At 38.9% G+C, this 24,459-nt stretch overlaps 1 protein-coding gene across 1 annotated transcript in view; it reads right to left on the bottom strand.

Moving 5' to 3' along the window:
* Nucleotides 1-286: 286 nt before the first annotated feature.
* The window catches only part of IMPG1 (interphotoreceptor matrix proteoglycan 1), a 60,288-nt gene continuing 36,115 nt past the window's right edge, over nucleotides 287-24,459 (bottom strand). The window contains exons 13-18 of the mRNA XM_063331120.1: nucleotides 8,071-8,642; nucleotides 7,067-7,286; nucleotides 2,994-3,204; nucleotides 951-1,127; nucleotides 662-843; nucleotides 287-318 (exon numbers count right to left, since the gene is read on the bottom strand). Of these exons, the coding sequence (XP_063187190.1) occupies nucleotides 287-318; nucleotides 662-843; nucleotides 951-1,127; nucleotides 2,994-3,204; nucleotides 7,067-7,286; nucleotides 8,071-8,642 (1,394 nt within the window). The remainder of the gene's footprint in view (nucleotides 319-661; nucleotides 844-950; nucleotides 1,128-2,993; nucleotides 3,205-7,066; nucleotides 7,287-8,070; nucleotides 8,643-24,459) is intronic.

Here is a 24,459-nt window from a genome sequence, read left to right as displayed (position 1 = left end):
TTTTAGATATTCCTTCTTCATGTGTTTCAGCGACTCCTTCATTAGCAAATGAGTACACAGGATGGAACTTGGTTGCATAAAAGCACTTAAGAAGGGATTGTTGTTGTCATATCAAGCATCCAAAGAAAAAACGAGGTTTTCTTTGTATGGAATTAGTACAAAGAGGCTTCCTGGAAATATTGTCAAACAGGAAACTCAACGGATTTTTAAAGCTCTTGAAAATAGTCACAAACCTTGGCTTTGTCTGGCTGATGCTGGAAATGAAGAATTTTGGAGACTTAACTTGTCAGTCCTGGCTTCGTAAACTGGTCTGGTGACCTACAACAGTTTAAAAATAAAAAGGAAAAAAAAAAAAAGAAACCAAAACACTAGATTAATTATTCCACTAAATGACAAAGAGCACTCGGATAGGATGGACCGCCAAAGCCATGCAAGAGAGCTGTAAGAAAAGCAGTTCTACAATCCTGTTATTGCTGCCCTACACAGCAGCAATAGATGTGGAAAGCAAATAAATGAATTAGTCTTTTTAGTTCTGGAATTGCTAAGCAGGAGATTAGAATCAAATTCGATTGAGTTGTAGAGTTAATACATGCAGGTGGACCTGTTATTTGAGGTGGGGCCGTTTGTTGGGGGGTCAGAAAAGTATTTCCGTGCATTTTACCTCCACGCTGAATTGTGTTTTCAAGTTCGTGTAACGCTTCGTGATCAATGATCTCTGAGAAAGCGACACAAGCACTTACACTACAGGCCGTATGGCAACAGCTAGTTATGGGCTCATCGTGTTCAAAAGCAGGATTAATCCTTACAGCATTTTCTGAACTGCAGCTGTCGGGAGTAGGGCTTCTACAATGCAGAACGTTTTTGTTTAGGTAAGATTTTTTTAAATTGCAAAAGAAAAAAAAAAAAGGAATATTTTGAAGTGTGAAGGAAAAAGATCGTGAGCAGCTTACTGCAAATTAGAGTTTCTTTTGCTTTTTCTTCTTAACTTAATAATTAAAACGATGAAAAGAAAAACAAGGCTTAGCAAGCCAAGAATGAGAGGTTTAAAAATGAAGGGTTGTTTTGGTTCTGGAGCAAATTTTGCACAGCGCTGTCCTTGGTAAAGCTCGTGTCTACGTACAGGGCATCTAGAACAGGGAGAGGGAGAGAAAAACACGCACAGCTTGAAGGCAGAAAATACCGCATACCTCAAATGAAAATCTGCAATTAAATATGAACAGAGTATTCCCAATACAATTAAATTGTTTTGGGTTCTGTATGAAATGATGTGGTTGATAACAGAGAAGAGAGTCGCGAGCGTGCGTGTTAGACAAAAAGACACTCAGACATTCTTTGCCAACCTACACGTTTTAAGGCAATCACGCATTTGAAACACCTCTGACACGTTTCTAGCCCTACAGGTGAAGATGAAATAACATTTGTGGTTTAGAATCTTAGAAGTTCAGGTGTGTTTTGAGAGTAATGTCTAAACACATCTTTGAAGCTTACATGGTGTTTTTTGGTGATCTTAATCTGAGTTAGCGAGGTCTGAAATAAGAGTTCTACTACAAATAAATAGCTCCCTTTGAAGCAAGGGAGAAGATTCTCGTATCTTATATGAGAACACAGGGGCTCCAGTTAGTGGAAAAACTAGTGCGTTTCTGAGTAAGTTCACAAGCGAAGTAAGTGCCTAACTAAAGTAAATAAGAGGGCATCGTTTTCTCTCTACAGACCGTACCAGTGTGCGCATGGTGTCAGCCTGACACTGGCAGTAAGTTTGTTTGTAACTTGCTTTAATACACCAAAAGTTTCATTTATCATTTTTATTACTTTTATCATTTCAAGGATAGTTTGCTTATTACTTTACATTAGGTCAGGGCTTTTCTGAAATGGAAAGGTGTTATTTTCCTTAGAGCGTTGGCTGCTACTACCCTTTACTACTTGAGTAAAGTTTTGAGGAGGAGCTCTTTATGTTGCAGGCTGATTTCTAGTATAAAATAGTGCAGCTGCACTACTGTGACTCCACAAGTCAGGAATTTAGCGGTAACTGTAGTGAATTCAATATAATCTTCTATTATCATTTCTGTGATGCCTGCTGCAGAAAATGAATTATGTTGGTTATGTTGTTCCAGTGAAATTATCATATGAACAATTCACTCAGTAGTCTTATTTTTTGATGTTAATCCTAAATACACTAAAAGATATATCATTAACCTTGTAAAGTCAATATTAAGAGAGAATAAACAAGTGCAAGAATTGTATCTTGCCTTTTGCTTAGACACACGGCTGTCAACTACCGTGTGCCAGTCTGGTGTACGGAGTTTCACATAACACTCTGGATAATCTAGTCTTACAATGAGATGAAACCTGATACTTTTAAAAGAGAATTAATATGATCAGGTACCGGGGTAGTTCTCAATATTGGCTTAACGTCATTTCATGTAAAAATCCTTATGGAATGTGTTTGCAGTTACGGGGAGCTGCTAATCTTCCAAGTCTTTCCCAGAAAGCCCTGGAAGCAGCCTCAGGCTTCATGTGCTTTATTGGAATCAGAATAGTGTTCATAGGTGTGTTTATAAGAATATAGATTTCCTTGTTAATACAACTTAGAAAAAATAATATCTTAAAATACCACTACATAGTCAATAGCAGAACCGTGAATGAGTTCATTTTTTCCAAGACGTATTTGGAAATCGGAAAAGAATGTGTGGTTTTGTACTTGTCGTCTCTGCCAATGGTGCCGAATTTGTAATAAAATGCTAAAGCATCTCTAAAAAAATAACTAGATCATGACGCTCCCTGTGTAGCAACAGGCAGAAATGGATTTATCCATAGTGAGACTATTTATACTGAAGAAGGGTATTGCAATGTCGGTTAAAGTGTTTGAATATTGAGCTCTTGCCTCATTAACGTTGTTTATGCTGTTGAAAAGTATATGCTCAGCCCTGCTTGTTCATGCAACAGACATGTCAGGGGTCCGTTAATGGAATTAATGCCAAGCACCGTTTATTTACCTGCAGACAGCTCCTCTTCCTGGAACTAACTCACATTTCCCACCATTGATGCACAGGTTGGGTTCCAACTCACACAGGCTCCGACAGGGTAATCCGTCTTGGCTTGTGTAACCAGGTTTACAAAGGCAGTCAGCCTCTTTTGTCCACTCATTCATTATGCATTCGGAAAACTCGTCACACGCCATGAATTTGCATGGGTCTGCCTGATCAGCTGTAAAGGATGGGTAAATCATTAATTGATGCATTACCCGAAGGTAACTTGGCGGCCTTTGTGGCAGCTAGAGAAAACAATTCATATTTACTGGCCTGTACATGTTAACAGGAGGAGACAGTCTAGCATGAAAGGACACACATCCTTCTTTCCATAGATGACAGAGCGTGCAAGCTTATATTTACTTGTACGTTTATTTACCCCATCACTGCGATGCCACTTCCGTCTCACTGAGAAGGATTTTCACATTTGCATATTGCTATCCTTTTTTTACAGTAAATACTAGTTTTATACTCACGGATACCATGCGACAGCCTTGCATATGTGTAGGAAATAGTTTCGACTATAATCATCTTAAACACATAATTTAGGACAAGTCAAGGGGAGGGAATTAGGTTATTGAATAACTATATATTATGTTATAGTATATAGTTATAGTATATGTATACTATATACACAATACTATGAGGACAGCAACTAGAAATACTGGCACTGGCTAGGGACAATACACGCTTGCAGAGCTTTTTTGGAAGTGATGTGTTACCATTGGGAAAGCTTGATTTTTTATTTTTCTTTTTTTTAAATATTGGTAAGGGGTGCATCTGTGAGATTAAGGGAAAATGAGTCTGCTGATGTTCATATGAAGGCCCAAATCAGAGACAGCTTAAAGCCCTAACTTCAGCCGTCACACAAGTCTACGTCTCCTTTCCTATTCTCTACTTCTAACTAGAAATGGAAAAAAAAAGCCCCAGGAGGAGTCATTTTCACTCAGTGCTCAGCCCAGCCGTGTGCTGCTGGGGTGATAAGGGGAGGGCTGCATCCACCAATCTTGTCTCATGGAGGCAGTTTCCTGTGTACTATGGGGTAAAAGCCCTCAGAGAGAAGGCAGCAGATGAGAAGTAGACCAGGGGATACAAATTCTCTTCTTGCCAGCAAGCTGTTTCAATAAGATGGGTGAATCCAGAAAGGCAAAAAAAAAAAAAAGAAGTGGTGTCCAAAGGCAAGAAAGGAGAGCACAGAGAAGGACGTGGGAGAAAGGAGAGCACAGAGAAGGACGTGGGAGGAAGGAGAGCACAGAGAAGGACGTGGGAGCAGATACACAGGTATGAGCTGGGCTACGCAGGACAGCGGGTCCTGAGCGACGGGACCCTGTTCAAAGGAAGTTTTGACATGTAGTCTTAGCTGTAGAAAGGAACTTGGGTTTGGGTCTGGTCTATAGGCACCAAAATCACCTAATACATCAGTGCGGAAGAAAATCGGCCCTTTTTTGTTATGTGGGCTTAACGTTTCTTAAGAAAAAACAATCTATAGTTTAAAAAGAAGATTCATATTGGATATTGCAGCTAGTACCTATTAGGTACTATCTGGCATGAGAATTATCTTCTGGAGCTATTTCATGGCCCTAGATGCTTCGTAATACTAATTTCAATGAAAAATGAGCATCCCATTCTTTATAGTAGTACTGGAAAACTCAGACACACAGCAGGATATGCTTAACTGGTAGAAATTAATCCATCAGAGCTGTTCGCTTTTAACCCCCCTGTAATTCTATGGCTAGTTCCTGGGTTTTTTGGATTTAAGACTAGTGAGTTTTAGCATGCTCTATTTCCCTTTGCTATACGTAATGTACATTTTAATTTGGGATCGGCTTTGCTCCTGGGCTGTAAATGTATGCAAATGCAAACCCTAATGACTGGGCATCAAAGTAATACAATAAATTACAAAGTAACTTTATTGTCAGGCAAACCCTTGTTTATATGTAAAAAAAGAAAAGAAAATATTCCAAGTCCCTTGCTCTGGTCAATGACACTACTGAGTAGGAATGACCAAGTAGCAGGAATGACAAAAACCACTGGCAAATCAAAAGGGGATATTAGTTCTTACAGATTCTTCTCTTATCCCACACAGGATTGCACTCCAAGCAAAAGCGGAACACTTCTGAAGGAAAAACTGTTAATAAGAGTTTTTATGATTGAGTAATTGATTAAACCAGTAACAGCTGCATAACTGCATGTCTCCTGTAAGTCTCTCCCCAGTTTTGACGGTCACAGTTTACCTTTATGGTACTGGAAATACAGGTTGATAGCGCTGGTCAGGGGACACAGGCGCTGCTTAAGCGTTACCCAGGGCTGTGTGCTACAGCCCTGCAGTTTTCAGCAGCTGAAAGGTCTCGCTGTGTTTCTGTTTGACAAGTAGAGTTCGGCACGAGCATCTCGCTGGCTTAGGGGGTCATTTTTTTTTTTTTTGTGATGATGTTTCATTTTCCTTAACAAAGTGTTGGGCTACGTACCTGCCGTACTTTGTCACCTTTTCTCTTTTCACTTTGTTTAGATTACCGAAAAAAAAAGTGCATGCGGGTATTTTCAAAAGCCCGCTATGTTATTCTTTAGGGTATCATTTAGAACCAATGCAGTCAGCCCGTTGCAGATGCTCAGTTTTGATATGTATTTTGGACCGTTGGTTCCTATCAGTTTCAATTTGGTGTAAGATTACTACCGCTAGATGGCTCTTACTTTCACAATAAATAGGAATTTGCTTAAATTACCTTAATTTACTAAACAGGTTTAGTTTTTTGTTTGTTGGTTGTTTTTTTTTTTTCAGAAGTGAAAAGACAGGAGGGCTTTGAAACACCTGTATGGGAATATACTGGCTTTCTAAACGTAATTCCTTCTATTTTGACATTTTACTACTGCTCATAAGGCTTGAAAGAACAGCGCTCTTAGCAAACTCATTGTGATATCATTTTCTTGAATTAATATTGAAATACCACATCAGTAAAGCAGCGAATATGCAGGAAGATGAAAGATTTTTAAATTTTTCTGTGTTTGCATTTTAGCAACTTTCTCATTTTAATTTTTATTTAATGAAAATTTACTACGAGAGCAGAAAACGTGATAGCCTGAAGTTCACTCTTTCTAGTGAACTCATTTAATACTTTATTCAGCAAAACATCAGTTTGTCATGGCAGCATTTGAAAGTTCGACTACTGTGATTTTTGTTAAGTTTCTTTACCACACGCTACCTATGCTCTTAGTGGCCTCAAGGAGATACATAAAATGAAAACAGATTAGAAACTGCCTGAATGAATTGTAAACGGATTTTTCTTCTGGAATTGTCAGAGATCTGTACATAAAAAGACAGCTCAACCAAAACTGCTTAAGGCATCTGCATGCTAAGGCGTTGGTATCTTTCTTCTCCATGCCAGTGGACCTTCCAGCCTTCCAGTAGTGTCCAGATATGCTGTTACTGACTTTCTACTGTTTAACAAAGACTGCAGGCTGACAGATGTATTTGAAATCTATTGCATCAGGAGGGATGCTGGAATTACAAATCTATGGAGTACTACATATAGTAACACTCTGGTCAGTGAGTATCTGTAGAATCCAATTATTCCTATAAATTAATCTCCTTGTGCCTTGAAGCCCTTTAAAAATAGATTTATGGATGCCCAAAACTATGGTTTGCTTACAACATTGCAAAAATAATCAGAAATTATGTTTATGTACTCAGGTGCAAAGTTTGTATAAGTCATTCCTGTAAACTGCCCATGAGCATTCTTTGTACCTGTTTTCTCCCAGCCCTTATTCTAGAGAGCTCTCAGTTTCCTATAGTTTGCTCTGGAAAGCAGTCGGTGCACATGCACAGATCAACACCTCCACCCACCGTTTCATTATTGTATGAAAATACCTCTGCAGAAAGTTGAATTTGCAATATCTAGGTTTTTCTTATTACTCCTGATCACCGGGAGACTATTGCTAATATTGTTATTTCCAAAACTGTAATCCTTCTGAAGCTGTAACAATCTGGAAAAGATTATCTGCTGTCTTTTGGGTTTCTGCATACGTTATTAAGGCAATCTTACCTGGCTCGATATCCAGGGAATAGCTGTCAATCTCCAAATTGAGGCGCTGGGCTGCAGCATCACAGAAATCTTCCAAAACGCAGTGTACTGCTTCTGTGATATTGTATGGCACTGTCCTGGCAAATTTCATTTTGCTATTCACAATCACACTTCCATTCCTGAAGTTAAGTATTTCCAGGTGCTTAAAACCTGTAAGGTTGGACTGAAGGTATGGAAGTAGCTGCAAAAAAGAATGTTGCCTTTATTTTAATTTACTGTCAATGTCTACCTGCTATTAATTTCTCTTACAGTCACTTTTCATTATCAAGTACACACATCGCACACTTATTTCTCTGAACTTAATACGACTGTTAAACTCCACCACCAAAGTCACTTTTCTGTTTAGCACTATCTTCTTCTGGACTTTTGCATCTTTCTCAATAATGTATTGAGATGGATGGGCAGCAATTTTCCCTGTAATGAAATGCACAGCAGTTGGGGAGTTTATTCATCTGGAAGAAAAAAAATCACCTCACTCAAAAGCCGACTTTAATTATTTTCAAACATTCAATCCAGGCAGGTTAGGGCATAGCATAATAGGCATGTTACTGAGCTGACCTGCTGCCCTATTGTACCCATAGAGAAAATCCATATCTAATCACATTCCCTCTGCTAAGCTATGATATATTTTAAAAGGCCTATTTTTAAATCCAGCGTGTAGACACAAGCCTTAGATATAATCAGCACTGCTATACTGTTGACGTGAATCTAAGAAAAAGCCAAATAAATTACATGCCAGGCATATATCTGGAGCCTCTTGAACAAGTAAAAACTTTCATCACTGACTTCATAAAATCTTTCTTCATGCCCTGACAGCATTCCAGGCTTGTGGATCCTCTAAAAATACAGCTTATCAGACTGAAGTGTGGCAGGGTCTGACATTGTTAAAATACTGTGCTCTTCAGTGTAGTTCTTTAAACTGTGCCTGACTATTGCGTATGTTGTTCGAGTTGATTTTCACCCACCAATTGCATGAACTGTTGTTCTAGCGCTTTGTATTCTGTCGAACTCCTATTGAAGAGGTCATCAGAAAAGTGCATGTTGGTTACCCTCAGGCTGAAGAAAACCACTAGCTCTTTGCCTTTGGCTGCGGTTGTCATGGAGCTGGTAGTTACATACTTAAGTGTAGGAGCTGGGGTGGCTTCTGCAGGCCCAGTTGTCAGCACTGAGATATAACCACTGCCATGCTCCATTTCATCCAGAGCTGCTGTGCTCATCACACCGGCGTGATCTAACTCGGCAGCAATATCCTGGACTCCTGCCCCGGTGCCATCAGGGGGAATGCTCTCAGATGCAGGCACCAAGGCATCTGATGCCTCAAGGGACTGTTCGAAGACCTGAGTGTAGCTGTAGGATGGGCTGGTTGCCGCAGGCAGTGGTGCTGTTTGGTGTGATGGTAGCACGTCTGTAATAACATCTTCAGGCTGCGTGGTAGAGAGACCACTTGAACCAATAAAGAAAGGCAACGTTTCGTAAGTGCTGGCTGTAATCAAAATGTCATTGCCTGATGATTCTGTTTCATCCATGATCTTAATTGCTGCAGAAAAATAGGGGAACAACAAATAACTATTTTGAATACAAGCATAACAAACATCAAGCATGGAAACAACGTGTATATTGTATTTCCACTGAAGCATTTTTAAAAATAAGCTTTAACACTGTCTAAACGTGAAAATGTTGTTTCCATCAGCAAGGAAGGACTACTGGAATAAAACACCTCATTCACATGTTTGAGTGACGAGTTTTCCGTGGGTGCTGTGTTTAAGTAATAGTTACACCTGCTAAATATTTCCTGAGCCATTCCAAAGCGCATACTTGTTTTGAAGGTACATAATCACACTGTCAGTTTGTACTGACTGAAAGAGTAGATTGTAGTTTTGAGCTGTCTGCTTGGATCAGTTGTATGCCAGAGTCATTCTGTTCTCTTCTGCGAGAGGTTAAAGCTATTATTTGCCAGTAATCACAAAACATGGTTAAGAAAAACAGTACAGCCTCTTCAGGCGCAAACTGTGTTGATTTACCTAAAAGGCAACAGCACCGGTGAAAACAAATTCAAATCTCAGGAAATCATCTGCTGCACCTGAAGCAGCCTTTTCATCCAGATGATGTACTTCTATGAGGTCCCCATGGGGGCTTGGCGTGGATCTAGGACACGTGATAGCTGTACCTGAAATCCAAATCTAAAGCGTGGTGAGCGAGACTCTCTGAATTTGGCTTGCAGCTACCCGGCCACAATGACTTCACAGGAAATGATGGCCTCCAAGCAACAGACATCTACCCAAGCTGACAACTGTGTCTATTTCCAGCGATATACTTATGTGGGCTCTTCACATGGGACTTTTAGCAGCCCTCTGCAGACAAAATCACTTATCAGCTGATAGGAAAGAAGTTTTTCTCCAGCCGATGAACTCTTCCATTCCCTACATGCTAATTTCCTCCCAGAGGCCAATGAAAGTACTAAGGGAGAGCAAACTTTTGCATTGAGAATAACCTTGACTGAAGGAGGTGACAAGTATCCTGTCCATGCCATAGGAATTGCCTGTGGATGTTCTTTGTGTCCCTTTCCATTTCCTTGCTTCTAAACAAATGAGGCCCAACCTTCTGCTTGTTATATTGCTGGTTTTAGGAACAAATGTACATTTTCAGCAAAGAAAAGCTTAATACGAGATAGCTGTCTGTTTTCTCGACACTGTTAATTTAACAGAATGTACTAGCTCTTGGCTTCCTCCCTGCAGGTACAATGCCTTGGTCTAATGTGTATTATTTTCGATAAAGCCATATATATAGCCCTATTCTGCCAAGTCGACCATATTTCTCAAAACAGCAAAGAATTGCTCTAAGGCACTGTATGCGTTTTTACTAGAATTAGATGCTTGAAAAGAATATTCTCCCATCTGGTTACCACTTTACATAAACTTATATTAAGAGCTGCTACATATTTTTTTTTCCTCCTTTAGCATTTGTTTTGTTATGTATGTTGTAGTATATATGCGGTGATTCAGTGACAATAGTGTAGAGAAAAATAAAACACATGCTAATAAAATAAATTAATAATACAAAAATCATAAATAGTACAATGTAAAATTATGTCTGCAATTTATATATAAAACCAATAAATAGAATCAGTAGTAGAAAAATAAGTAAAACACATAACAGACTGACCAGTGGTTAAACTATCGGAGTGGGTTGTGAGAGAGCTAGATTTCCTTTTTGGTTCTGCTTCAAACTCCTCAGGAGTCTTAAGAATATGCCTTTGCGTGGTATTGATCTCACTTCTAGGAGGCATTTAAAAGTGAGATGCATCATCTAAGCCAGTCGTCTTTGCTCCATTTTTAGTCAATAGAGAGACATTTATCTCACTTGAAGAAAACCATCCAAACATATGCTGGATCTCTTGAAGTGCCTGTATCTTTTTGTTGACTTCACAACATACACAACAAATTTATGTAAGATGCCTGATTTTCCCCTTACACAACTTCTGTTATCTAAATCAATCTCTTCAGCTCCTCGTAGCATTATTGAAGTTCACTGATTTCTCTGAGGTTCTCAAGCACTAGACTGATAAGGACTATTAAAGTTTTTGAAAAAGGGAAAAACTTTCTGTTGTGCTGTAGTTTGACGTTACCAGCAGGGCAGTGTGCTTTTGGTTCTGGTCAAGGGTCAGCGAGTTTTACTCTGGAATACCAGTAACGTGGTTGTTACTGGGGTCTTCCTCCTCCCACTCTCAGTTCTAAGGTTTTCCATTTGTTGCAAGTGTTTCACAAACCTTGGCTAAAGGAAGAACTAGATTTTTTCTTTTTTTTTTTTGTCTGTTCTGCAGGGAAGCAAACTTCTAGGAACAATCTCCAAAAATAACCTGGATACTCTAAAGCAGCACTCCTCAGATAAAGCAGCCTGGAAGGGTCGTTATTGCATTTGCCTATGTTTATGCAGTCACTACATCAGTAACTAGTACAAATGTTATTCTGTTACAAATAAACCCTTCTGAAAGCACAAGGTATTTTAAGACTGTTTTTGACAGGTATTGAGTAACAGATGCTCGCATTGTGTTTCAGCAAGGTGCTGAGGAATATCAGGCGAATTCTTGCTGGAGCAGGGTTTATCACAGCAGCAGTGCGTGTTCTCACAGCTACACATGAAAAAGCATTCTAGAAACAAGGAGATGTGAAATACTCCAATAGGGTAATTGGGGAAAGGCCACTTTCCATATTTGCTGCTTTCTGGATGCACAAAATATTGCAAGTTTGTAAGGCAACTGCCTTGCAAGATGCTCTCCCACTTTTTAAGACCAGGTTATGAGCGACGTTACGTGTTCTTGCCGGATTCTTGCAGCTCAAAGTAGAGCAGTCATCAAAGACAGTTCCCAAACTGTCCTGGATGGCTGCTGACGATGGACAAGCATTTTGTTATACTTTGGGACACTGGAACAAATCAGTAGGAGCTGGATGCTGCCAAGGTTTTCCAGATACCTGGAGAAGCAACAGCACAGCAGTGGCATGCTACAGGGGGTGCTTATTTTGACCCTAACACTAGCTGGTTGAAGGTAAGTTGTTGAAGATCAGTCATCTCTGTCAATATTTAGTATCCCTTTCCTATATTGGACAAGTCAATTTTGTTGCTTCATCTGCATGCATGAAAATATCTACTCCAAGTGCCTCATTTTAACTGGCAGAATATTTGGAAACCAGAATGATTTAGGTGATAAAAATTCCCACTTGATAAGAGACTATATTTGGTTTGATATTTAGGGTTGAGTTCTAACCCTGTTTCTATCAGCAGTGAACTCACTGAAATCAACGGAACTGTGGTAGCATAAAACCTGAGCAAGTCACATCAGGATATTTGGATTTGCCCTGAGGATCAGGAGTGCCCTTAGGGGAAAAGCTTCCTGCCAGATTATAAAAGAGTTCCTCAGCTTTCACATGATGAGCTCCTCCCACCTCCCTCCCACAGGCCCAGTGGTTGTTCAGGACCAACGTGTGCAAAATAACCAGCGAGCTTAGGGTACTGGTGATTCTGGAAAAGACTGACATACACTGCTAATATGAAGCACCTGTGTTGGATGGGATGCAGAAAATAAACCAAGCACTGCATTCTCCTTTACAGCAAGGCCAGACTGTGGCGATCTGGAAGCACAACAGGACCATGGAGTGGGTGCAACAAATTTCCATTTAAACTAGCACCTTTGTGCAGTCTCCTTTTGTTCGCTGTGATATGTAATTTGCGCTGCTGACAGTATAATACGAGGGCTGCGTCCTAGTCCCTCCAGTCCTAGAGAGCAGCCAAAAGAGAATAGAGAAGTGCTGTAAGAGACCCGGGGTTTTGCATGCTGCACGTAACACCAAATGCTACACCAGAGCATGATGATCTAATACTTCATTGAGAACCTGAGATGCTTCTCTCTTGCTGTGTCCTCATGTTTCTTGTGTAATCAAGGCTACGGACAGATTAGAAAAACAAAGCCTAGTGATGTTCTGTGTTTACAAAGCTCTTGCTGTTACTTGTTACACTGATCAGGAGTGAGAGTCACTTATTAGTTGAGGGAACTCAGAACAGATTGCTTAGCATTAGTGCTTGAGGCATTAATGCAGGATGATCTACTGATGGGATGAACCTGCAGCCCCACAGAGCAACCTTCTCCCAGCATGACAACATACACTCATGCATACGATCATGATAGTATTTCTTAGGCAGATTATATTTTAGAAAGAGGTAACTACAGGAGAAAGAAGTACTGAAATGGCTTTGAAATTGCAGCAAGTTTGAAGCAGAATAACCATATATATAGTACACATTTGGCACATAGCTGTGTATATGTGTGTATGTATATAAATATCCATAGACTATATATAAATATAGTCTATACATAGACTATAAAGGTCTTCTGGCATCCTCTTATTGCAAGCAAAGTAACTTAAAAGGCCTTGAGGGCATACCAAGATGATCTCTGTGCACATATCACCTGTTTTCATAAGCTGCCAATTCTTGTCAGTCACTGTCTTTCCAGCTGCGATAGACAGTGACCGCCCACTGAGGTGGTGTTAGTCCCTTGCAATGTGAAAGGAGAGGGGCTCACCCGAAAGGCTGCTGAGGGCTTACTGAAGCACAGCACCAGTCCCGAACCTGGGGGTTACCGACCCCTTCTGTTGGTGAAACACTGGAACAGGTTGCCCAGAGAGGTGGTAGATGCCCCATTCCTGGAAACATTCAGGCTCAGGTTGGATGAGGCTCTGAGCAACCTGATCTAGTTGAAGATGTCCCTGCTCATTGCAGGGGGAGTTGGACTAGACGACCTTTAAAGATCCCTTCCAACAGAAACTATTCTGTGATTCTGTATGTGCGTATATATATATATAAAAAACTTTGAAATGGAACATGAAATACGCTTAAACTGCTTCATCATAAAGCAATTATTTGTAAAAATTCACCTAGTTTGCCTTGTAGATGAAATTTTTACAGCAGAAGGCTAGCGAAAACACAGGCAATTATTTTATGAAACCTCTAAAAGTACTAATACTGACATTATTAATCTCAGAATATTTAATTTCTGCATACAGTTTGGTCTACAACGCTATCATTCAGGTGTTGGGAACCCACAGAGAGCACAAATAAGGTGCTGAACTCAAATATACCCCCAGAGTAACCATATTGAAGGTTAAACAACGGCATGGAATGAGAAACTACTGTCAGCAATAAAAAAACCTCAACTGTAACTCTCAGCCACCACTTACCCTCCCAGAAAGATGTTCACTGAACTCTCCAGATGTTTTTTTGTATTACTATGACACGGCAGGACAATATTGTACTGAGGAGAGTTTTATATCTAAAATTAAATGGCGGTTGGCAAAGATGTGTAAACACTAAATTAAGAGGCAATTTCCTGGGTGCATTGCTATATTAAATCTTTGTAAAAAGAGTGCTGGATGCAGGCATTTCTTTCCAACTGAGGGAGCAAAATACATAGGTTTGATTTATCAGGAAAAATCAACTGCCATTTCCACAACTTTATTTTAGGTGTTTAATTAGTTGGTCCTCTCATATTTTTTTAAGTGAGGAAAACCCTTGTAATTGACCATGAATAAGGAATTATTGTTTGGGAAAGGTCAAATTGCCATGAGACATTTTTCTAGTGGATTTGCATTAATAAGCAGACCCAGAAGGTTATACATTAAGCGGTCCTGGCATTTCATTTCATTCATGACCTTAACAAGCACTGACGTTTCCTATTGGAGACAGACAAATTTTCCATGTCCGCTGGCAGATATTGTTCTGTATAAGAAAGTTACAATATTTCAGTGTATATGTATATAGTTGTATACATGCTGGCTGAAGAAAACAACTAAAGAAGGAAAAAGTGCAATTAAGAGACTGGTCCTTAATGCAGGGTAAGAATCTCCTCATGGGCAGCTCTGCTGATATAAATACCAAATGGACCGGCACAGCAAGTAGCTGCATTCAAATTTACATGTTTTGTTGGTGCCTGAAATGCCACGAAATCCCTGGATGCAGGACTGTGTGTACAAATAGATAAAGTGCCGACTTGTGTTTGAGGTCCTTCATTTTTAACTAGGGCACAAGTAAGATGAGGATTAAGAGAATTAAGAGAAGAGGATCATTAACCTAACCTGTCACAACAAATGTCTTGCAGCACATAATTACTGATTAAGTTTGTCTTTTTAACTGCAAGGCCAAGCCAGAAGAGCCAGAATAATCTATGGCTGCTATTTTGTCTGTCTATATGAACTCTCCAGAAGCCAGGTGCAGTGTCCGGTCAAACCAACAGAACTCCTTCTCCACTGACTCCAGTGAACCTCAGTTCACTGGGAGTGAAACCCTTCTCTTCTCCATCTCCAGTCCTAAAAATTCTTCTATCATCTCTTGACCTTTTTTTCCTTAGCATCCTCACAGAAACTTTTTCAGTAGTCTAATTTTTCACAAAACAGCCTGATAGCTGCTGCTCTAGCTTCACTACTATGTAGTGCTCTGTGTAACTTATATAAGAAGCCTTCAGTTTATTCTGAAAATTTTCATACCTTGCGGCTGTGCTTTGTCATCGTGTTCTCACCACCAAAGATGCAAATAAATTTAATTCCGCCATGAGGTCACAAGAGGAGTATTTCCTATCCTAATAAAATAGCTATTTGGCAATGATAATCTTCTCCCACTATTCTCAGAAAAATTCTCTTCTACCTGACACTCTGAAAACTAAGAGGATAACATAAAATTTGCAAAATCAAGACCTGAAAACTAAAACACTGCAGAATTCAGGGTGTTGAGCAACTACAGTTTACTAATCTTGTCTATGTTCATTAGGAAAGAATCTTCCAAGAGTGCTCCTTTAGTTGGGCTATACACAGTGACATCAAGGCCCACTTTCTATTTGGTGACAACCTGGACAACTCTGTTTTATTGACTTTCATGCTTAGTTGAGAAATTTGACTGGGGCAACAGACAGCGTGTTTGATTTGGGACATTTGCTCCCAGAGTTATGACATGACCCTCATCTCACTTTGGGATCTGTACCATAATTCCTTTTTTTGGAGGTCAGTAGTATTATACAGTTCTGCAATGAATGAAGAGGTAAAAAGCAAAGAATTCTTCACTTGTTCCTCAAAGATGCACAAAGATTTAGAGTAAATCTTTTAGAACCAAGCCAAGCCCTGACTACTTTTACTCCCCTGCAACTTTTTCCTTGGAGCAGCTAATTCTGCCTGAGAGAAGCAGAACGATGTAGATCGCAACAGTCTGACTAGCCATAAACTTCTCACTGATGTAAATTAGCTGATCTTAGTCAACTCACACAAAGGTTCCAGTACGGAGAAAGAATCCCCTTTATGGAATGTCTTAGGGTTAATATTTTTGTTGATCCATCTCCCCTAGCTTTCATGGAAGTCAGTCAGTAGCCAAAGGGAGTCACATCTGCCCTTAGCAATCTCATGTTTCGTCACTGTACCTGTAAGAGCCCTCTGAAATATCGGTTTCTTGTGCGATTACAAATTCATTTTTTCTTTGATTTTCATTTTCACATGTGTTGTCCAATGCAAGGCTGAAAAACAGTAATTCAGTTTGCCATTTTCTGTTTTTGTAGGGAATTTCTTTACTTCAATTAGCTACCTGCAAATGGTTTTCTCATTAAAGCTTTTTGCATGTTTTTTGAATAAGCCTGTTTCCTTAAAGCCTTCAAATAATGCAATAAACACATTTAATATTTTAATTTTTTTTAAAACTTTTTCAGTTTCAAAGTAGCCATTTAAGTATAACAGGTGCCAATACAGTAGATTTACAATACTTGGGCAAGATTACTTTATAGACCTGTGTCAAATTCATATACTGAGAGACTTGACTGTTCAATTTTAACAACTGTCTTTGGCATTCTTATGTTTTGTCATTTCTAAAGGATTAAGCATTTCAGAAACACAGAAGTACTTTGAACAGTAAAGGCATAGCTGGTGTTTAAAGCATCCCTAAAGCTCTGAGTAGCAATGTTTGACCTCATTTTGCAATGAAACTACGCAATGGAAGTATCTGTGGAAAAGAGACTGACAAGCAGCCAGTGATAATCTGTTAAACCTGGGCCTGAACCATCATCCCACTACAATTGCTCCGCTGACTTCAAGAGCTGCTGTACCTGGTTACGGTGACTGTTCTGTCCCTCCAAGTTAAGACTTGGAAAAGATGCAAACACATCCATTTGCCTCAGCTCTCTTCTGACTACAGCAGAAGAAAAGTCAGTATTCCCATATTCGTTGCTTTGGGCAGTTAACAGTATTCAGACTCGTAATTAAGGGATTATAAAGTTGCATGTTAAGGCAGTATTTCTGAGTTTTATAAAAATACCAAACAGACAACTGTATAATTAGATACCTTGTATGGACAGTAGGTCAGTGGTAGTTTACTTCCATAAAATGACAAGTCACTTTTACCATTTACAGAACCTTTACCTCATTGCTACTGAGATTGCCAGATAAAATGACATTCTAGTACTCAAGCACTCTAAAAGTCAGTTTTCTGATTAAAGTCCTCACTAAAGAAATGATTCAACTGAGATTAGAAGACTCTTGAGAAGTAGGGGAATTAGTAAATACATTTACTAATGAAACAATGAAAACGTTAAAAATGCCAGAGGCTGCTGTGACTGTTATTCATTGTAAGCTATTTTGTATTGAAGTTCTGCACTATTTCCTATCATAGTAAAATTGTATTAAAACATATATCAAACAAGTAAGACACCATACTAAACAAAGAAGTCTGGACTTGATTGGTATTCACATCAATGAATTAAATAGAGAAGCAAAACTGAGAAGCAGAGAATTTGCAAATATGAATACACTTCTACAAAGGAATGGAATCAAAGCTGAGTAAGAAACATCTTGCTTAAAACCATAGCTTCAGGAGGAGTCTTATTCCCTTATGCCCATTGGTGACTGGTCTATAATTAAATTTTAAAAATTTATTTAATGAGTGTAAAATAGCAATGAGTGTAAAATGTGTTAAAATAACCTAAAGCTTTACAAACACCTGGAAACACAAAGAAGCATTCATCTAAATGTTGCCAATACTCCCGCATGCCACTGTAACGATTTTGGAGCTCCCCAAATGAAGAACATGGAATACTATTTCTGATTTATTTTACTTTAGAATGATTAGACACAAAATCTGCCAGGTTACAATATCTGTCCTTCAGAATTGAAAGTACCCTCCAAATCCCTGCTCACATTCTCTATTTTCCTCAACTGTGTGATGGGAAAAAGAAGAGCAAATTTTTGTAGGTGATGTGACCATCAGACATTTTTGTGGTATTGAAGTTTATTAGTTTGCAAAATGGTTAAAACAAAATAGAAGTCACATGTTATAAATTCGAGTAATGTGTTGGCCCAAGGACCTAAAAACAGAAAAGACAAACATGAAATTAGAAAGTTACAACCCATGACTCTTAAAATCTTTTTATCACATGAGCACTTTAAAACTTGCTGAGAAAAATTAAACCACTGAACACACATTATACAATATAGTCACTTATATGTGAAACCCATGGGATTAATGGAATGAAAGTCACAGAACGAGGAGTATTTTATTCTTCTAAACTGATGTGCCTTCGATGTAGGTAATCTGATTTTCCTCATAGTTTTTAAATGGAACAAGTGACTGTGAGAGAGATGGAAGGACATATTTAACCAGGAAGATCCTACTGGTTTTACACTATGTTCCATTGCAAGAATACATTTCAATTTTAGTGATATTGATAATGACTTTGGCCCAGATGCCTTAGTGCTGACTTGGCTTGTTAAATCCATCCATCATGGTTGGATTCTGAATCTGAGCAGCTCCTAATAGTCAGAGCACTGTTGTTCGGGAGCAGGCAGTTTAAATGGTAAAACCAGCAATAACTACACAGTACAGTAAAATAGATCCAAACAGCCTTTAGCTGTAAGTCTACTATGAAATTCCCCAAGAGACCTTCATATAAAACTGGGGTGCAGAGGTCTTAAGACATATGCTACTTTCTCAAAAAATGACATTTAAATAAATAGTTGGGATTGTTGTCACGTAAAACGTTTGGATTAAGGTAAATGGACTGCATTTAACTTTTCTTAACTGTTGTTGGGTAGCAGTGATAATATGAAGATGAAACATTATTTGTTACTGTAACAAAAAAAAGGCACTGATCATAGAACTTAGAGATATAATGGGAAACTGAAACAAGGAAAAAATGACTAGTTAGCTGTCTGTTAACTACCCTACTCCCTCCACATGAAAGAAATACTAGGTGTAACTAACACCAACCTTACAATAATTTAAAGAGAAATTGTCAATAAAAGTGGATAAAACTGGATTGTAATAGACGTGCCTGGATAAAGAGAAACTTTTTCATTAGCCTAGGAAGAATTATTTTTTTTGGTAACTGAACCCAATGCTGAGTGTATTGTCTTCTGCCCTGCCGTGTAGCACCAGCAAAGTTGTCTGTCCTTATGCTTTCAGGCACGCATTCTCCTCAAGCCACACTACTTTTATCTTTATTGGAGCTTTGCAGTATCATGTAGGCATATTCTGACATTCTTCAAGAATTGTTCAGCATAATTTTGACTTATATTGTTTCACTTTAGAGTGGCAGCTAATGCCCAATTCTGAAATGAGGGATATTTAATCAGGATGAGAATGGAACTTATCTTAATGATCTAAGACAAGTTTAGCCAGGTCTTCAGCCACAGCTCTAGGCTATGTATAAATTTAGGGGAAAGGACTGAAATGTATTATTGCTGCAGTATTTTTCCAGCCTCATTCCTCCTCATCTCTAGAAAAAGAAATCAAAACAATGGCAACTTTTATTGAAAAGTATTGCTTAGGAATTGAAATCTTCAGGTATGAAGATGTCATTCACGAGTAATCGAATCATAGAATCATAGAATGGTTTGGGTTGGAAGGGACTTGAAAGATCATCTAGCTTCTGCCATGTGCAGGGACACCTTCCACTTGTTTTCTCAGTCAACCCCTGGCAGGTTTTGCTGTGCCAATAAAACCCTCCTCCCACTCTTCTTGAAAGCTCATAATTCCAAATTACATGGCAATAAAGATGTTTATTAAAGGAATATTTGGCCATGTATAAAATTTGACTGTAAACTCGATTATGTGTTATTGGCACCACTATTCTACAAGTATTATATCCTACAGTACTTTAATTAAAAAAAAATCCACCAACTGGGGAAGAATGAAAAAGAAACCTAAACATGTAAATGCAATAAAATGAACAAGAAACTAATTCATTTGCATCCAGCATAATGATCTCACTGACGTACATAATGCTCTTACCATTCTACAGAATGAAAGTGAAACTTCTGCCTCCTTCTAACTTACACCTGGCTGTTGTTGCTTGAAATTGTGTTTAGTCCTTTCCTCTGTATACTTTTCCATAAGCTTGCATTGAGAAAGCAATGTTAAGAACATATTGGAAAAAATGCTGTTATTTTCTAACAAGAAGCCAGAACTTTTTTTTTTCTTTTTTTCTTTTTTTTTTAAAACTGCAATGTGCAAATATATGAGATCTATCATGGTAGGAGTTTTGCACATTCTAAATTTTCACAAACACAAAAGCCTTTAAATTTAGTATAAATATTTTTGCAAATTTGCCTTCTTTTAAGATTTTTATGTCTTTTTGCCTGTTAGTTTTAAATTATGTGGCATCTTTTAAATTGAAGAACATACAGCTTAAAATAATATCAGCTTCAGTGCCATCTGTGTGAGGCATCTCAGATATGTCTGAGAGAATCAAAGTTGGAAGGCCAAGCCCTCTCAGTAGCTACTACACAGACGCATAAAACTCCATCCAGAGATGTGATTCAGAGCACACAAGTTACAACTTGCCTATAATTATCTAGTACAGGTGGCATGAGTTATCCCCTAACAAGGAATTCATTATTAAAAATGCCAGGCTGACCAAAAATGGACCTTCTTATGCTGATACTGAATCCTCTGAAGAGAGGACTGTAGTAATTTTAGAAAATCAAAATTTTAGTACCATTTGATCATAACAGGTTATTTCTCAAAGCTAACAAGACCAAGGATTTTCAGTGAGTGAAGGGAATGCATTATTTAGGGCATGTTAGTCTCAGCAGTGCCACTTTACCTGATATTTGCTCCAGCTGGACTATATGAAATGTAAACTTCATTAGCTTCATTAATTTCTAACCTGGCAAAGGGTAATTTTGCACCCTTAACCTAAAAATCTGTATTATTTGTTTCAAAATATTTTTCTTATTTAACTACTGCATTGGTCATAAGTTTTCAAGGAATTTTATTCAAGACATTAATATGTAGCTTTTCAGCTTCAAATCTTGCCTCTGCACACAAGCAGAAAGGTGATCATGGATTGGTTTTAACACAAGATGTGGCCTGAGACTGGAATGTAAGAAAGCCTGTATTATGTATGTTATGTCTCACTTGTAGTGGAGGGTTACCTGCAACCAAGGAAAAGCTTAAGTTTTGAGTAGTGGGCTGATTTTAAGTCAGCAGTATTATGGTGAATTTGGAGGGAGAGACATGATTAGCTTGGAGTGAAATAGCATTGAACATGGAAGGGAATAATAGCCAGGGGAATGCTAATGATAGGAGAAGTGATAGCATTTGGAAAACAGGTGCTGAAGGTTAGTTAGCTTTGAGAGCCTAAAAAGGAGCATGTGAGGTACATGAGACTTAGCTGCAGGAGCAATGGAGTTTACTAGTAACAGTGATGACCTTGTGAGAGAGAAACCTCAAGTGTTTGTGCAGAATATGAGCATCTGGTCCAGGCGTGCACCTGTGGCAACAACGGGAGAGCAATGTGTGCCTGTGTCTGGGGAAGAGACTTAAAAGTATGAGTGAAGTGGCAGAGCACTGAGGTATATCTTCCTGCTACCTACATAGGTGGAGAATAAGGTGTTGAATTTTTTTCATTATACACGTAGCTCAAAAGATTTGCCTCTGGATAAGCAAATTTTTTTAGCAGAAATAGAAATTGTTTTCTGTACTTCACACAGCAATTTCAATGAGTCATTGGAATTACCAATTGCATACAAAGTAAAGTTTCACTTGTTTTGGTTAATGTGCATTTATATTGAGCATTTGGGGGGCATGAATAAGAAATTATATTTGAAGGAAGCTAAGCTTAACCTCAAAGTAAAACTGAACTGAAGTGATTGGATAGCTTAAACAAGTGATGTTTTAGATCAGGCAAATAGTACTCTGTTTCTCTCGTACCTTTTTGCTTGGATTAGTCATTTCATTTTAGCATTTTTAAGTATGTTTTGAAGATGTGATGCAGGTTTTGTTCTATTCAAATTGTACCTGCTGTCCCCAGCACAGAGCTAGCTGAGCAGCAGACGGTCATTAAATTTTGGCCATATACTAATCACATACTGTAATATCTTTAGGACTCTTTAGGATACGTGTAGTACTCCGAGTACGCAATTCTACCTTTATCTCAACAGTGAACATAATATGAACTTTTTCTTAAATCTGACATATCCTAATATGGGCCTGCTGAAACTTTTACATTCAGCTTCATCTTCAATTCACAGATAATTTTTAGGCTAATCAATACCCTATATAATGCCTGAGAACATGACATAGCTAGACCTACCTGTTCACTTGTCCAAGCATCAGACTGAAGTAGCACCTCCATGAAAAGTGTTCTTTGCACATCTGAAGCGGCAAGCGACAAATGAAATGGCACAGAGAAGAGCTGATGGGGGAGAATGTTGAGAAAAGCATGTCAGTTTCTGTTCAAAGAAACATAAGAAAAACAGAATAACGTGCAAGGAAACAGAGGAGTTCTTACCCTGTATTACCATCGATGTGAAAATACTGGTGAGCATTCCTGGCACAAAGAATGGGTGAATTCCAATCCTGGGAACATCCAGAGCGGTTCTTGCAAGAAGTAATGGAGTTTTCTTTTCCATGACCATGCTGTTCATGCCAAATAGAAAGCTATGCTAAGCACCGACGGTGCTTAGGCAGCTCGGGATGAAGCAGAGGCAGAAAGAATCTCCAAACATCCAGAAAACTGAGTTTTTCTAGAGATTGCTTAGCAACAGCACCGAGTGAGGAGCGCACAATCAAATTAACTGTTGGGCAGGAGGGAGATATCAAAGGGGACCACTCACAACAAGGCTGTGTGAACATGAGAGCAATTATGGAAATTAAGGAGGTTCTTATCAGTTACACATATAGAGATATGACCACCATCTACTCTTCATCAGTGTTTTTTCTCACAGAAAAAACCTGTGATACACCCTGCAGAGTCGTCTTCTCTCAAAATCCTTCTTGAGAGCTTGAGGATGATCCAGGTTGGTGAGACTGAGATGTAGTACAACAGAATAGATGAAGTATTTTACTGCTAGTTTTATTTTGTCCTATGCTTCTGGAATAACTTCTCCAGAAATATTGCTACCTCCATGTTGGTCAGGATTTTGGCATAACCATTTACCTGGATTGTTTAGTTTGTTAGTAGCTACAATTAAACCAAATACAAATCAAAACTCTTTTCATGGTTTATGAAGTAAAACTATATCATTATTGTTGTTACAGACTTCATGAACTCTTGCACCTGTTTATACATTTGCTTGCATTTGTTTTACTGCTGAAATTTTCTTGGTTTTTGAAATACCAATCTGTTTAATGTGTTACACAAGTGGCTTCCTTTCTGAATGGTCATACTGTTTAAGACAGAGTCACAGCAAGACTGCTAAGAGAAGGAGAAGTAATTTAACCATGCAGAAGAGATATTGATGAGTTGACTCCAGAGGGGAAAATATATGAAGAAGAAAGAGGACGCTAGAGAACACTGAACAGGTATCATCTCAGACAGTAGAAAAAAAGCAGTTTTTTTGCACTAGTTGTAAATGTTCTTATAAGAAGTGATTTTCTAACCTCTAAATCACTGCTAATTGTAAAGTATTTGCCTTTCTCTCACTTCAGAACTCTGTGTATAAAGGCAAGACTATAGAACAGAAAGTTCGTATTCGGTACATAAACTACCATGTGGAAAACCATGACCACGGAATATGCTATGCTCTTCCCTGTCCGGACCTGACTAGTGTAGGATCCCAAGTGGCAGCTTTTACATTCTTTGTTCTTTAAAATGCTGATCTTGTTATTTACTGGATCCAGAAAGAACAGTACTCTGGACAGTACACTACATGGGCGTTCCCCCATCTCACATTTCTGCTGTGTGGGCTCATCGTGAAGGATGTTATCACCATGTAGTGGGGTATTTCCAATCAGCTATGCAAACATTGCCTGTTTGCCTTACAGGATGTGGCCAGGCAGCAGGGATGAAGGTGCCTTCTTGCTCTTCCTGGGCATGGCAGATGAGGTGGAACATCCTGAAAGGGCGAGGCAAGTTCATTATGCTCACTCCAAGAGGCTTCTGGAGTGCAGGGTGGGACATGAAAGGCCAAGGACTGAGCAACGAGGGAGCTGGTGGAACAGGGACAGAGCAGAGCTGAGCCTCCTATAGGAGCAGAGGATTTCCCTGAAGCAGGGAGCAAACTCACAAGCTTTGAGGATGACATTCTTGGTGATCCAGAAGCACTGACTGTAGTTGTGCAAGTTAATGTGGCAATTTTACTACTGAATTTGGTTTTTGTTTTTCATCTTTGTAGATTTTTTAGTATTGCTTAGAGACTATGGTGGACTTCAGAGAATCCTGCTGATTCCTATGAAGTTCTTACCTGCCCTCTGCTTTTCTGTTGAGAGGGTCAGTCAAAAATCTGAGACAAAACACGTCTGAATATTCATCATGTGTTTGTAGCAATCGCTTGCATGTCACACAGCTAGCACAGGCTTCCTTGAAGTGTAAGTAAAATTAAAGTATACTGACC

Source organism: Chroicocephalus ridibundus, chromosome 3 (assembly GCF_963924245.1).
Source record: "Chroicocephalus ridibundus chromosome 3, bChrRid1.1, whole genome shotgun sequence".
Classification (NCBI taxonomy): domain Eukaryota; kingdom Metazoa; phylum Chordata; class Aves; order Charadriiformes; family Laridae; genus Chroicocephalus; species Chroicocephalus ridibundus.
The sequence above is the reverse complement of the archived record's forward strand: the minus strand, read 5'-3'. Positions and strand labels throughout refer to the sequence as shown.